The sequence below is a fragment of the Citrus sinensis genome, chromosome 1 (genome assembly GCF_022201045.2).
Source record: "Citrus sinensis cultivar Valencia sweet orange chromosome 1, DVS_A1.0, whole genome shotgun sequence".
NCBI classification, from domain to species: domain Eukaryota; kingdom Viridiplantae; phylum Streptophyta; class Magnoliopsida; order Sapindales; family Rutaceae; genus Citrus; species Citrus sinensis.
Window position 1 is genome coordinate 12199811 of NC_068556.1, and position 15955 is coordinate 12215765.

The window sequence follows — 15955 nt, forward strand, 5'->3', positions numbered from 1 at the left end:
ATAGGTAGGTCTCTACCTTTGAACATTCCCTTGTGAAGTATATTTACTTTACTTACTGACTAGTAGACGCGACGTTTCTGAACTATTCAGTTGCTTATGTAAATGATGATTTATTTCACACAATAATTATTCCTAACACTTTTAAGTTCTCATGGTCATGTTATTTTAGCCCTAAACATCTGCTTGGCTTTGCAAGAGTTTCTAAGAATTAAACTCTTGACTGGTGGCAGATTTAGAAAAATAATTTACCGGGGGCTAAATTAAATAACAGGAAAATGTAAAAATTGAAACTTACATATATAAAATTTTTGGTAACCTATTTACAATTGTTCTCTACGCAATTTCATATTCTGAAAATATTGTGCAATAGACTCATTATCAATACTATTAAATACATCTTTTTTCTACATAAACAATCAAATTATCATTCATTTATTCATCTCCCATCTGATTCTGAAGTTCATTCTTCACAAATTTCATTGCTGAAAATGTTCTCTCTATTGTGGCTGTAGAAACTGGAAGAACTAATGCTAATGTCACCAACAAATAAACTAACGGATACACCTTATCTTTCTTTATCTCAACCATTCTTTTAGCAAGGTCACCGATTCCCTTCAATCCTGCAAACTCAGTACTGGAACGCATATCCATTATATAAATTTGAAGTTGACTCTTAAGTGCCATAAGCTCTATTGGTGAAAAATCCTTTGGATAAAATTGAGCAAGACGTACTAACTTGTCCTTATCAAAAGCAGTGAATGTGTCATTTAGACATAGACATGCCAAACAAAGAAACAATTCCATATTCACCTTATTGAAACGATTATTAGCTCTTGAAGTTGCAAATCTAAAATAGCAAAAAATAGCTCAACTCGAAAATAATGCATGTTTGAGATCTCTCGAGCCTTACGTCGTGATCAACCCCATGGCAAAAAAACATTATTCATGTTAGGGACATCAATATCATGCTTCAAACAAAAAGAAGAAGCCTCAGAAAGTAAAGAATCCCACCCATTGTCTCTCATCATTTGCAAGTTTTTCTTGCATATTTCAACCAATTTTATGGCATTTAGAATATCTTGGTCCTTTCTTTGAAGTGCTTGTGAAAACTCATTTGAAAGTGCAAGTATATCCTTCATCAAATATAAACTAAGCACAAAATCAAAAGATTGCATAAACTCTATCAAATAATTTACTTGAAATCTTTGTTCGCTAGAGTTTGACTTCTCTTTTGCAACTATCTCAAGCACATTAATTATATGTGGAAACAAAGAGATTATGCGAAGCAACGTACCATAATGTGAGCCCCAACATGTATCACCAAAATGTTTCAATGTAATCTCTTGATTTTGGCCTTGCCCACTCGGTAAGTCATCATTTTCAAGTGCTTCAACAACTGAAAGTAATTGTTTCTCTCTAAGAATATCTCGGCGTTTACATGAAGCCCCAACAACATTGACAACGTTAGCAACTATATTGAAGAAAGAATTAACTTGATCGTGCATCTTTGCGACGGCCACAATAGCTAACTGTAGTTGATGAGCAAAACAATGTATATAATAAGCACACTCATTCTCATTCATAATAAGTGTTCTAAGACCATTGAACTCGCCTTGCATGTTGCTAGCCCCATCATAACCTTGCGCGCGCAGCCTAGATATACTCAATCCGTGCTTAGAAGATAACTGATTAAGAGCTTCCTTGAGCGAGATAGCAGTGGTACTTAGGGATGGCAACTGGATCGCTCCATAATAGATATCTACAATATCCATCTAATTGGATCGGATAATATCCATCCAAAAATTTTTGGATTTTGAAATGGATATTTTAAAATTATATCCAGATGGATATGGATAATTATTTTTACCCAATGGATATCCGTTTAACCCAACACAAGTTTAAAAAATTTTAATTTTATAAAATAAAAAATAAAATAAACAAACAATTGTAAAAATATTATATTAACTAGTGAAAATTTTAAATTCCTCTCATATTAAAAACTAAAGTTTTCAAAATTATCCTTTAATTTTTTAACTTATTTAATACTATTAATAATTATTATTTTATTTTATTAATTTAATATTATAAATGGACATCCACCGGAAAGTCGCCGGACCACCACCGGACATCGCCGGAATGTCACCGGACCTCCGTCGGGATTCGCCGGAATGTCGTCGGACCTCTGTCGGGATTCGCCGGAAAGTTGCCAGACCACCGTTGGACATCGCCGGAATGTCGCCGGACCTCCGCCAAAATTTTCCGGACCTACGCCGGAAGGTCATCGGAAAGTTGCCGGACCGCCGCCACCGACCACCGGACCGCCATTTTATTATATATATATATATTATTAGTAATATAAATAGTTTAATAACCAAATTTAATATTGAAATTTTAACTATTTTATATTATTATTTTTATATAATAAAAATAAAATATCTATGGATATCCATGGATCTCCATAGTTATATGGATAAAATCCATATCCATGTCCAATATTAAATACTGGATATGGATATGGATATATCCATTATGGATAATTATGGATTTGTGTTTGGATGGATATTATCCATCCATAATTGGATATTTGTCATCCCTAGTGGTACTAGTAACGTGCTTGAGACCTATAAAACGCTCAATGACAAATCCATTCTTATCTACATATCGCAATACAACAGCCATCTGCTCCTTCATAGATGCATCACAAGATTCATCAATTAAAATAGAAAATAATGCCTATGTCTCTAATAATAGCATTGGTTGTATCAATAGAACAAGCCCTTACAATATCTTTTTGAATTGAAGGTGCAGTCAACATGTTGTTTCCAGGAGCGTTCTTCAAAGTAACTCTTTTGATATCTTCATTCTGATCGGTAAGAAATCTCAAAATTCAAAGATAATTTCCTTGGTTACTTGAATTATCAGATTCATCATGACCGCGAAATGAAAGCCCTTGTTCTAAAAGAAGCCGAACAACATCAATGGATGCAAACAAGCAAATTCGATAATCTTTTTTATCTTGATTAGAATGCTTGTTGAAAAATGTTCAAACATGCTACTCTTGTTTCATTAAATCTTCACAATAACCTACAGCCTTGTTGTGAGCACTATTAGGACCTCCAACATGCTCTTCTAGTCTTTCTATTTTTTTCCAATTTGAGAACCCATTTTTTGTAAATATCTCACCACTTGCTTGCTCACCAATTTTTGGTCTGAAAAGATAACAACATAAACAATATGCAGCATTCTTTGATATACTATATTCTAACCAATTTTCATATTTATTGAACTAAGATTGAATCGTCGTTGTTGTTGCCCAAATTTAGACTTACAAAAATTATGGAATCTAGGTTGGCAAGGACCCATTTGTAAATATGTTCTACGGATTTCATCTTGAACATTAGGATTGTAAGAAGAAATTGGAGGTCGTTGTCCAGGATCAGAAGGATGTTTTGACAATTCCAAGTCAAACTTATTTCGTATTTCTAGACCACTTTCATCTCTCTCTGGAAATTGCGGCATCACTGATTTTCTTTTAAAATACTTTTCTATATCTATATCAAAATTATATATATGAGTACTTATGTAAAAATAAATTAATTACAATTGAAAAAATTAATTTACTAATAGTTATAAACAAAATCACTTAAAAAAGAAATTGTAAAGATTAGAATTAGTCACTTGAACAATTACAATTTATATAGAGATGTGTTGACATGTGAACAAAAAATAAAATTTGAAATTCTTAACTTAACTTGAAAAAAAAAACTGAAAAGAACATGTTTACCTGATGCAAAATTGATGTAAAGGCAAGCTGGTCCTATGTCCCACCCACTCAAGCCCACAACAATTAATAAATCACCCCCCTTCTGGCTCCTTCTCCTTTTGCTTTTTTCACTGCGATTCTAGAGAATAAAGAATAGAACTGTTGCTTGCAACCTCCTCTTTTCTTCCAGACAATCCCTAATTACAAGTTTGGCACTCACGGTTCAATTTTGGGATTATAAATATTTGGGGCTGTGGGCTTTATTTTTTTAAGTCAAATTATTACTTTACAATTATTAAAATAATAGTTTAAATTTTAAAGAATGAGGTTATATAATAATTTTTACAGGGGCTATTTTAAATTTTAAATTTTCTTTTAAACAATTTTTTTTTTAGTGGGGACTTGAGCCCCCAGTAGTCCTACATTGCATCCGCCCCTGCTCTTGACAACTCCCTTTGAAGTAGACCCACTTCTCTCCCACATCAAAAGTAACACATGTTACTTTGCTTGGATTTCTAATTTGTAAGAAAATACTAAATCATAGCTTACCCTTTTCTTCCTAAGAGCATTATTGTTGTCATCATATGAATAGATAAGAGGGTTACCCCTACAATAGTCTAACAAGGTATTTTACCAATAGGCTGTCCTTTTGAACATAGTTCTTGGGATCTCTAGTCAATTAGATTGAGTTTTCCTTCGCAAAATAAACCTTTCATTTTATAGGGTTTAGTTATATTCCCCTTGATGATTTTTGTACTAAATCTTTATTTAATCTTTTGGTTAGCAAATCTGTATCATTTGACTTTACATAGTTAGTAGAAATATCCTAGAGTAGTTGTCTAATGGTATTATATCTACGACGTATATGCCTAGACTTACTACTATACACATCGCTTTGTGCCTTCAAATTACGGATTGATTATCACAATGTATGCAAATCACTAGCACAAGTTTTGACCATTTTGGAATACCTTCTAAGAAATTCCATAGTTATTTTATCTCTTCACTGCATTTATTTAATGCAACGAATTTAGATTCCATTATTGACTAGTACATCGCCATTTGTTTAGATGATTTCCATGAAATGGCAGTACCTGCTAGTGTAAACACATAGCCACTGATAGATCTTAAATCTTTTACATCCGATATCCAGTTTACATCACTGTACCCTTATAATATTGTTGGATATCTAGTACAGTGCAACCCATAGTTACAAGTATAGCATAAGTGCTTAACTACTCTTACTATAGCTTTCTAGTGATTAGTTTCTGAATTACTCGTATATCTAGCAAGTTTACTTATTGTATAAGCTAAATCTGGCCTTGTACAACTTGTTAGTTACATCAGACTGCCTATCACTCTAGAATATTCAACTTGAAAAACGCCTTCACCTTTATTTTTAGATAGATACAAACTTATATCTAAAGGTGTTCTTATAATAGCAGAATCATCCTTATTGAATTTCCCAAGAATTTTACTTATATAATATGATTGACTCAGGATAAGTCCGTTGATATCCTTGAGATTTTCATTTTGAAAATGACATATGCAGACCCATATCTTTCATGTCAAAAATAAACTTTAATGTATTCCTGGTAAACTTGACCATCTTATCATCACTCCCAACGATCAGCATGTTATCAATGTAAAGACATAAAATAATATAGTCATTTTTTTGTCTGCTTTGGCATATATATATTTATCACATTTGTTGATCTTAAAACCATTTTTCATCATCGTATGGTCAAATTTTTCATGCCATTATTTTGGTACTTACTTCAAGCCATATAATAGCTTTAGTAATTTACAAACTTTCTTTTCTTATCTTAGAGCTATAAAAAGCCTTCAAGGTGCTCCATGTAGATATCTTCATCTAAATCTCCATTTAAAAAGCTTGTTTCTACATTCATTTGATGTATTTTTAAATTGCATAATGCTGTAATTTCTAGTATCATCCTAATAGAATTTATTCTCGTTACAAGAGAATAAGTATCAAAGTAATCAAGGCTTTCTCATTACTTGTAATCTTTAATTACAATTCTAGCCTTGTACTTTTCAATTGATCCATCAGCTTTCATTTTCCTTTTGATAATCTACTTGGATCTTAGAGATATGCATCCTCGAGGAAGATCTATTAACTTCCAGGTGTGATTTTGTAAGATAGATTCGACTTCACTATCAATAGCATATTTCCATAACGTGTCTTGTAGTGAACTTATAGCTTCCATAAAGCTTTTTGGTTCATTCTCTAGTAAAAAGGTCAAAAAATCTAAACTAAAGGAGTTTTTCGTTCTACCTCTCTTACTATATCTAGGTTCAAAATGAACCTCTTGTTCACTATCTTGAACTTCATTTTGTAGTTGGTCCATTCTCTTCAATATTAGCCTCATGTGTTCGTTTAATCGAACTTGAATAGTCCTTGAATCTACATAGAAACATATGTTCAAAAAACGACACATTTCTAGATTCCATTAATGTGTTAATAAGAATATCTAGTATATTTGACTCATACACAATAAATCGATAGGTACCACTGTTATCTTCATAACCAATGAAACACAATCTACAATTTTTGGTCTTATCTACACCTTCTTTTGTGGAGAATGACCAGTTTAATAAGACACTCGCAAGTATTTATAGAAAGCTATTATACCTTTCTATAATTTATAAGAGGTTTTCTCTACTTCCTTTGGAGGTACCTTATTTAAAAGGTTATGAGCTGATAAAATAGCTTCCCTCCACATATTCTGAAGCAGTTCATAACTTATTAACATTGCATTCATCATTTTTTTCAAGGTACAATTTTTATGTTTAGCAGGCTAATTGGATTGAGGTAAATAAGGAGTTTTAGTTTTTTGTATAATTCTATGTTGTTCACAAAGTAACTCAAATGAAATAACATACTCACCACCTCTATCACTTCTCAACTACCGAATTTTCTTATTTAGTTAATTTTCAACTTTATTTTTATAGATAACAAATTTCTCTATAGCTTTGTCCTTGCTTTTTAGTAAATTCACATAAGAAAATTTTGTGCAATCATCGATAAAGGTAATAAAATATTTATTACAATCCATCAGCTGTATGGATTTGAAATCACAACTATCATTGGGTATTATTCTACTAAGCCAAGTGGCTTACTATTCTTTTCAATTCTTTAAAATGATGACTTTGTTAGTCTTGCCTCAACACAAGATTCAGACTTATGTTTCGTATACGGTTCACATTAATTAACTTATTCAGGCATTATAATTAACATGTCTTAATCTTCCATACCATAAATTTGAAAACTCAAGAATATAAGTAGAATGAATGGCTAGAGTTGGGCATCAGATCAAATTCGGAAGGATCCGATTTGGCTTCAAATTTGATCGAATACGATTTTTGCATCCGATCGAATTTCATTTCGATCGAATGGAATTTGGGTCAATCTGAATAATCTGATTGGGTTATGATTCTTCTTTATCCAGCAGGAAATCTAAAGCACAAAGGGAAACCTAATTCATAATTCCTATTTCTTAAACACAAAGACACAATCCAAAACTAGCTACAGCTGCGACCTGACGTAGAAGCACAAACCGACGACCTGTCACACACGGTGACCCACGCCATCAATGTCCAGTGGCCATGACTACTCGAGAGTCTAGACCCACGGCGCCAAAGACAGTCACGACATAACCCAAATGCCCAAACAATCCCAACCAGCAACTTAAGATTTGTGTGAAATAGTTAAAAGCTATTTTATTATTGCATCGATGAATTGCTTTAGTTGTCAAACACATATCATTCCTTTGTATGCCTGTGTCAAATTTTATACTATGGATATGCAAGGTAAATTTCATGAGGATAATGTGGGAAGAATGGCTTTTCAAACCTAAGTAACTTAGTGCCATTGTTTTTATGTGGCAATAAGTTTGAATAGCTTGTGCAATTATTTATGGTAAGAAAATTGGAAGAAGTGGAAATTTATGCATCGATAGATCCGTGGTTGCATTTTGAATTGAGTTCATTTCGTAAATGCATCTCTCTTAATTAGTTGTATACCTTTGAAAAGACACAACATGTACTATTTCTTTAAGACTTATCTTATAATCAATGTCAGATATCAATGAAGCCTCCTAATTCAAAATGCTATTAGCACTGGTCCTTCTCGCATAGATTTGTCGATCTAAACTTTTAAAAGGTTGCTGCAATGCCTACCAAGGCGGGTCTTCTAAATTAGTGTTGCGTGGTGGCAGATGTGGGAGATTTGAGAGCAAAATAGAGGATCTTATGATATTCACTCGAACTCAATATGAATATCTGATTCCAAACTTATCCGAAATATTTATTTGAACCAAATCCAATATAATATATTTCAGATTAGATCAGAGCAGATCAATTTTGAAGATCATATTGGAATTTGATGGATTTTTTTTAATTCAAACTATCAAAATATAATCAGATTCTAAATCTTAAGTTGCCCGCCCCTAGAAATAGCTCTATTATTCTTTAATTTTACAACAACTACATTCAGTTTGAACAACCTATTTGATACACATCCATTTCCCACATACATTCTATTGTTATACAAGACTATTTTATTTTACTCGAACACCATCCAATATTCATACTTGTTCAAAAGTGATCTAGATATGAGATTCTTGCGAACTTCTAGCACATACAAAACATTATTTAGAGTCAATTCTTTCACAAAAGTCATCTTCAAAATCACTTCTCCTTGACTTCGATCTTAGACGTGGTTGAATTCCCTATATATAGCTTTTCACCATTTCCAACAGGGTCAAAGGAAATAATCATTTCCTTATCTGAGCATACACGTCGAGTAGCACCAATATCAATCTGTTACTTTCTTGGATTGGAGCCCACTAGATTTACTTTAGAAACCACTATAGAAAGATTAATGTTTGATGTTGTGCAAATTTTATTGAACTCGCAAGTGCATGAATCTATTGCAGAATAGATTAATGGTGACGAGTGTCAATCCCACGAGGAGGTGGATTTTAATTATGTGTAGAATTAATTTTCTAAATAGGTGGTTGGATTTGTGGTGAAATTTGAATTAAAATGGCGGGAATAAATTGAAGAGAAAATTATTAAAATGGAGTACTTGGGTATCTGGATCTGCATCAACATGCATCATGGGCTAAATATTCCTTATTTATGCCAATTAAATCATGAGGGTGGTTTCCACTCCTCATGAACCACACTCTAATCAATATGGTGCTAAGGGCTTATCGTGCCAAATAGTAATAACCTTGTACTAGGGAGCTGGTAAAACCAGTACGATATCTAGACAAGATTATTACTATCTGTTGACGAAAAGTCAAAACATCTACAAAAATCAAAGGGGAAAAGAAAATAAATTTACCAAATAAAGCCCATGGAACATATTGAGGCTTCACCTTCAACCCACGCTTGAAAGAAAATTAGCTACTCATAATTGAACAGGGGTAAAATGGAAATTTATTAAAATACATAAAAAATACAAGATAGAGAAGCAATTACATAAAATGGAGCTCAAAAATGAATTTAGAGATATCAAATTAGGGGGGGGAGCTCTCTTTTTATAGATACACTGAGTAAATCATGGTCATCGAATTAAAAACATTTTGGACACTCAGGATTGCGCCACGTCATCAGTCAACAATTCGGATTTGACCACCGGTATGAACAATGAGACGGCTTGAATAGTGACGCGGTTTGGTTGAAAATAATTCTGTGTATATGCATGTACCGCACATACGATTTTTGGTCCACTAACATGCTGCCACGTCACCGTTCAATAGTACATAAGAATTTTAGTCCAATAGGATCGTGACATCTCATCGGTCAATGCCACATCATCGGTCAATACCACGTCATCATTCTGTATATGTAAACAGTGTCGTGAACAGTAACATGGATAGTACCGTACATGTGAATAGTGACATTTTCTTTTTGTGCTCCTCCTAAGGTTTTCGACTGTCTTGAGTTCAAAAGTGATGTTCTTTTTGCTGTCTAATCTCTTATTCATTGTGAAATGACCATGATGCCCCTAAAATACATAAAATATTTAATTAAAATAAAACACACAATTAAATCACAAGACACTTAAATACATAAAAGCAAGGGTGTTAGTAAGACTTGAAATGTAAAATTACGATTTTCTCCTTTATAAATATACACTTTCTAACACTCAACATCTGACATATCTTTTGAGATGTTCTCTACCATATTAGCTGCTAGGTTTCCCTTTTTCTTTGGCAATCTATATTCTAAATCCTTGTGACCTATTTTATCACAGTTGAAGCATTTCCCTTGATATGTGGTTTGCTTCTTAGAGACCTCTCCTTTTGGATATAGCTTAATCTTATTGGCCTTATTATTCTTGTTATTCTGACTATATTCCATAATATTGGCCTTAGCCATAGTAATGACACTTTTCTTGTGATTACTTTTGTTGTCTTATTTAACTTGAAGTTTAATAATCAAATCTTTAAGACTCATATTGGATCTCAATGATGACTTGTAACAGCTTTGGAATCCACCATCTTATAATCAAGAAAGCAGCCTACGAAAAATTTCATAGTGCTAACAATCTTAGTTTTATATTTCCGTTTTAAGGACTCCTACAACTCTTTGGCTTTTTTCTTTCCAGTAGACAAACTATAAGAAGAATCATTTAAGCCATTCAACACATAATTTCTTAGAGGAAATCAAAATGATTTGAAGCATCTATTACACTGATCACTTGGTAATCAACTTCTGGTAGAGATGGCCAACGGGCTGGGCGGCACATGGCACAACATAGGTGATAACTCTAGGAAATGAGAGTTATTACATCTATTCTAGACTTGAATAAAGGTCATTTAGAAAGCAAATAATGTATTTTGATTACATTTTGGTGAACTTTTGCATAAACATTCATTTTAGTTGAGTCTTAACAAGTTTTGCTTGAATCATAGTAATTTGTGCTAAAAATAGGTTTTAATTTGTAGGTTTTAAATTCATAAAAGGATGCGGGGACATTAGATGAGAAAGAGAAAGAAAGAAGATGATCACAAAAGAAGGAAAGTACAATCGTAAATGACACAAGTGTTGTTGCGGATGTTAGAGCAACCAATGTTGCAGCAATCTGGGAGAAACGCGGGAGAAAATATAGGCGCGGGTCAGCAATTAAATTACAATCTACATGTTTCCTAATTAAAACACAGGCACGCGCATGGGCATTGGTTTGGAAAACCTAATTTGCAAATATATAAAGGAGGCATGCACCACATAGAAGCGGCGGTGGAATTAACATTCAAAAACAATTAAAAAGGCAAGAAGAAGATCAAGATTAAGGAGGGCTATTCGGCATCATTGAAGCACCGAGGAGGATCCTTAGACTTTTCATCGTGGTCAACTCATATTATCTTTCTTCCTTTAATTGATTGGATGTATTCTGCGATCAATATATTTATGTTTATTTTTCTCATTCAGAATATGAACTAAATTTACTTATAGTTGAGTGACAAATAATCCAATGGGTTCTTGACTGTTCTTATATGATGTTATGATAATGCTGTAGCATTATACTTTAATAGTTTTTATGATATAATTGTTATTTCGGTTGACCACCCATTTAATAGTTTCAGTTAAGATAGAGCAGTAAAAGGGCATGTCTTAGCGGACATTATTAGAGTATTACTTGTTCTTAAATTGAGTTTCCCTGGATTAGGTTATCTTAAATCTCATAAGGGCAATGCTTGAAATTAAGATTTGTGATATCTTAGATATAGGTGTTCACCTCGTAGGGTAGAGAGATTAAAGATCATAAAGCCATACAGTAAATTTATGAGCAACTAGTCATTATTAGTAGATTTAAAGGTATGAGATTTCCAACATGCGATAGCTGTGGATGCAGATTTGTTTTACCCAGTGCTGCAGCACTTATCATAAAAACCAGTGCTAATTCGGTAATCAACAGTCACCCTATTAGGAGAGTTTGATCATTCAACTACTATATTCTCAATTGAACCTTGGACACATTTAATTAAGTTTATTTTATTTCTATATTGCTTTAATTCTCATCTCTCACAATTATTATTTACGATAGGATTATTTGGCAATTGTTTGTTTCGATCTTTCGTTGACGTGCATTATTGTGATTGCTTTAACATTTTGAGTAACATCAATCCCTGTGGAGACGATCTTGAACACTCATCACTTTATTACTTGTTGTGTATACTTGCACATTGGCATTGATAATAATTGATTATATAAATCAACCAACAAGTTTTTGGGGCCGTTGCCGGGGATTGATTGTTTATTTTTGGAGTGTGAAGTAAATTGCAAGAGCACTAAACTTATCTCAATTCATTCTATTGATTGGCAAATCAGTACGTGCATGCACAAAAATAAATCTGAGGTATTCCAATTCGATCCTGAGATTGAAAGGACTATCAGGAGATTGCGAAGAGAACAAAGAAATTCAAAGACTACTTCAGGCATGAATAACTTGCAAGATGAGGGAAATTTGAACCCTCACGGACCTTTACAACCAGCAAACATTCAAGAAGAGCATAATGAATATGCTAATGGGAGACAGGCAGGAAATAACAATATTATTTACATGGCAGACAACAGGGACCGAGCTATACGAGATTATGTTGTGCTAACTCCTCAAGTTGTCCATCCTGGCATCATCAGACCTGAAGTAGATGCAGCCAACTTTGAGTTAAAATCAGTGATGTTTCAAATATTGCAAACAGTTAGGCAATTCAATAGACTGCTAAATGAAGATCCTCATCTCTATCTTAAATTGTTCTTGGAAGTAAGTGATGCTTTCAAAATTGCTAGAACAACGCAAGATGCCTTAAGGCTGAGGCTTTTTCCTTATTCTTTAAGGGATCGAGCAAGAGCATGGTTAAATTCATTACCATCTGATTCCATCACTACATGGAATGAATTGGCTGATAAATTCCTAATGAAATATTTCCCACCGACAAAGAATACGAAATTACGGAATGAGATTACCTCCTTCCATCAAATTGAAGATGAAAGTTTGTACGAGGCTTGGGAAAGGTTCAAGGAATTGCTCATAAGGTGTCCTCATCATGGTATTCCTTGTTGCATTCAATTAGAAACTTTCTATAATGGGTTGAATCCGAGTACAAGGTTAATGGTGGATGCTTCAGCAAATGGAGCTCCGTTATCCAAATCCTACACTGAAGCTTATGAGATTTTGGAGAGAATTGCCAATAATAACTACCAGTGGCTTTCAGCTAGGCAACCAATACCAAGAGGATCAGCAGGGGTACATAGCATTGATGCAATTACAGCCTTATCAGCTCAAGTAACTTCATTGACTAATATGGTAAAAGCCATGACAGCTGCTCCAGCAACAGTAAAGCAAGTTACTGAACTTTCTTGTGTCCATTGTGGTGAAGATCATGATTTTGATAATTGCCCTGGAAATCCAGCCCCATATTCAAATACTTACAACCCAGGCTGGAAACAACACCCAAATTTCTCATGGAGTAATCAGAATCGAAATGCTCCAACATTGAATGGACTAAGTAGAAACACACAACCACAACCACCTGGTTTTCATCAACAAAGTCAAGGGCAAAAGCATATCAATCAGGATCCAATCACTTCATTGGAAGTATTAATCAAGGAGTACATTGCAAAGAATGAAGCAATTGTGCAGAGTCAAGCTGTGTCCTTGAGAAACCTTGAGAACCAAATAGGACAATTAGCTACAGTAATGAGCAGCAGAACTCAAGGAAGCTTACCTAGCAACACAGAAGATCATAGGAGAGAGAGCAAAGAACACTGTAAAGTGATTAGTCTGAGATCTGGAAAGCATGTTGATATCCCAGTTGAGGTGACCAAAAATGGGATAGAAGGCATTTCAGCTCAAAAACCAACTCAAAAGGGAAGCATGTTACAGCAGACTCCCTATCAAAACACTGATGCAAGGGACCCAGCTATAGCAACTGCAAAAGAAAATCAACCAGATCTTGCTGAAAAAGAAGTTACAACACCAGTAGCCACAGCCTGCACCAACTTAAACAAACAGAGTTTGGTACCTCCTGAATCTAACCAGCAGTTTAGACATCCACCACCTTTCCCTCAAAGGTTCCAGAAGCAAAAACAAGGCAAGCAGTTTAGCAAATTCCTAGAAGTGTTGAAGCAACTGAACATAAACATACCTTTTGTGGAAGCTTTGGAGCAAATGCCAAATTATGTAAAATTTCTAAAAGATATCTTGACACAAAAAAGAAGGCTGGGAGAGTTTGAAACTATTGCTCTAACATTGGAAATCAGCCATATGCTTCAGAGTAAAATTCCCACAAAATTGAAAGATCCAGGGAGTTTAACAATACCCTGCTCTATAGGGAATAGGTATGCTGGCAGAGCACTTTATGATTTGGGAGTTAGTATCAACTTGATACCATTATCTATATTTAAGCAGATTAGAGTAGGGGAGTGCAGACCAACAACTGTCACTCTGCAATTAGCTAGCAGATCACATGCATATCCTGAAGGAAAGATAAAAGATGTACTGGTGAAGGTTGACAAATTTATTTTTCCAGTGGATTTCATTGTGCTGGACTTTGAAGCTAACAAAGAGGTACCCATTATACTTGGCAGACCTTTTCTAGCAACTGGAAAGACTTTGATAGATGTGCAGAAATGAGAGCTGACCATGAGAGTGAATGATCAGCAAGTCACATTCAATGTACTAGAGGCTATGAGAAACCCTGATGAAATAGAAGATTGCAATTTCCTAAGTGTAATGGATCTTGTTGTAGCAAACAGACTGGACAGATGCTGCAGTAATATAATTAACAAAGTCACCACCTTTGAGGAGGTTGAAGAGGAAGATGTTGCAGCAATTCAAACAGATTGGATGGACAAACAACAATCTAATGGGCACAACAGGGTTATTGAACACCTGAATCTTTCAGACAGGGAAGTAAAAATAACTTTACCATCTATTGAATCACCCCCTAATTTTGAATTAAAATTGTTACCTTTACATTTAAAGTATGCTTATCTTGGTCAAAACAACACACTCCCTGTAATCATTTCTTCTACTTTGGATGCATGTCAAGAACAAAGCCTAGTAGATTTGCTGGGAAAATACAGAAGAGCAATTTGATGGACCATAGCAGATATAAAGGGTATCAGCCCATCAATATGTATGCATAAGATCCTTTTAGAAGACTGTTCTAGCAATTCGGTGGAGCACCAGAGAAGGCTGAACCGTATTATGAAAGAAGTGGTGAAGAAGGAAATCGTCAAATGGTTAGATGCTGGAATCATATACCCAATATCAGACAGTTCATGGGTAAGCTCAGTTCAGTGTGTTCCAAATAAAGGAGGGATAACAATAATGGCTAATAAGAAGAATGAACTTATTCCTACAAGGACAGTGACTTGATGGAGAGTGTGTATGGATTACAGGAAGCTCAACAAAGCAACAAGGAAAGACCATTTCCCACTTCCATTCATAGATCAGATGTTGAACAGACTTGTTGGAAAACAATACTACTGTTTCTTAAATGGGTATTCAGGCTACAACCAGATTGCTATAGCACCAGAGGATCAAGAGAAAACTACATTTACTTGTGCTTATGGAACATTTGCCTTCAGAAGAATGCCATTTGGGCTATACAATGCTCCAGCAACTTTTCAGAGATGCATGATGTCTATATTTTCTGATATGGTAGAGCAGACCTTGGAAATTTTCATGGATGATTTTTCAGTTTTTGGAGAGACATATGGTAATTGTTTACACAACTTGGAAGAAGTTCTTAAAAGATGTGAGATGATCAACTTAGTACTTAATTGGGAGAAGTGCCATTTCATGGTGCAAGAAGGAATAGTGCTGGGTCACAAGATATCCAAGGATGGTATTGAGGTAGATAAAGCCAAGATAGAGATAATAAATAAACTGCCACCCCCAACCTCAGTAAAGGGTATTAGGAGTTTTCTAGGTCATGCTAGATTCTACAGAAGATTCATCAAGGATTTTTCCAGAGTAGCCAAGCCTCTATGTTCATTGCTGGAGCATGATAAACCATTTCACTCTGATAAAGAATGCCTTCAAGCATTTGGAGAATTAAAGAAAGCCTTGATCACTGCTCCAGTAGTTATATCTCCAGATTGAAATTTACCATTTGAATTGATGTGTGATGCTAGTGATCATTCTGTGGG

At 34.4% G+C, this 15955-nt stretch overlaps 2 protein-coding genes and 1 non-coding gene across 3 annotated transcripts; 1 reads left to right on the forward strand and 2 right to left on the reverse strand.

Annotated features, from left to right (window-relative positions):
• Window positions 1–432: 432 nt before the first annotated feature.
• LOC102628599 (uncharacterized) lies at window positions 433–1772 on the reverse strand. Its single transcript, XM_052443786.1, has 2 exons — window positions 1012–1772; window positions 433–847 (listed from the first exon to the last, which is right to left on the reverse strand). The coding sequence occupies exons 1-2, from the start codon at window positions 1770–1772 to the stop codon at window positions 433–435; spliced, it is 1176 nt and encodes a 391-aa protein (XP_052299746.1).
• Window positions 1773–12134: 10362 nt separating this feature from the next.
• LOC107178680 (uncharacterized) lies at window positions 12135–14432 on the forward strand. The gene is made up of 3 exons (XM_052443789.1): window positions 12135–12564; window positions 12871–13890; window positions 14131–14432. The coding sequence occupies exons 1-3, from the start codon at window positions 12135–12137 to the stop codon at window positions 14430–14432; spliced, it is 1752 nt and encodes a 583-aa protein (XP_052299749.1).
• On the reverse strand, window positions 12744–12850 carry LOC112495770 (small nucleolar RNA R71). The gene has a single exon (XR_003062102.2). It is a non-coding gene; the product is annotated as a small nucleolar RNA R71 (small nucleolar RNA).
• Window positions 14433–15955: the final 1523 nt, after the last annotated feature.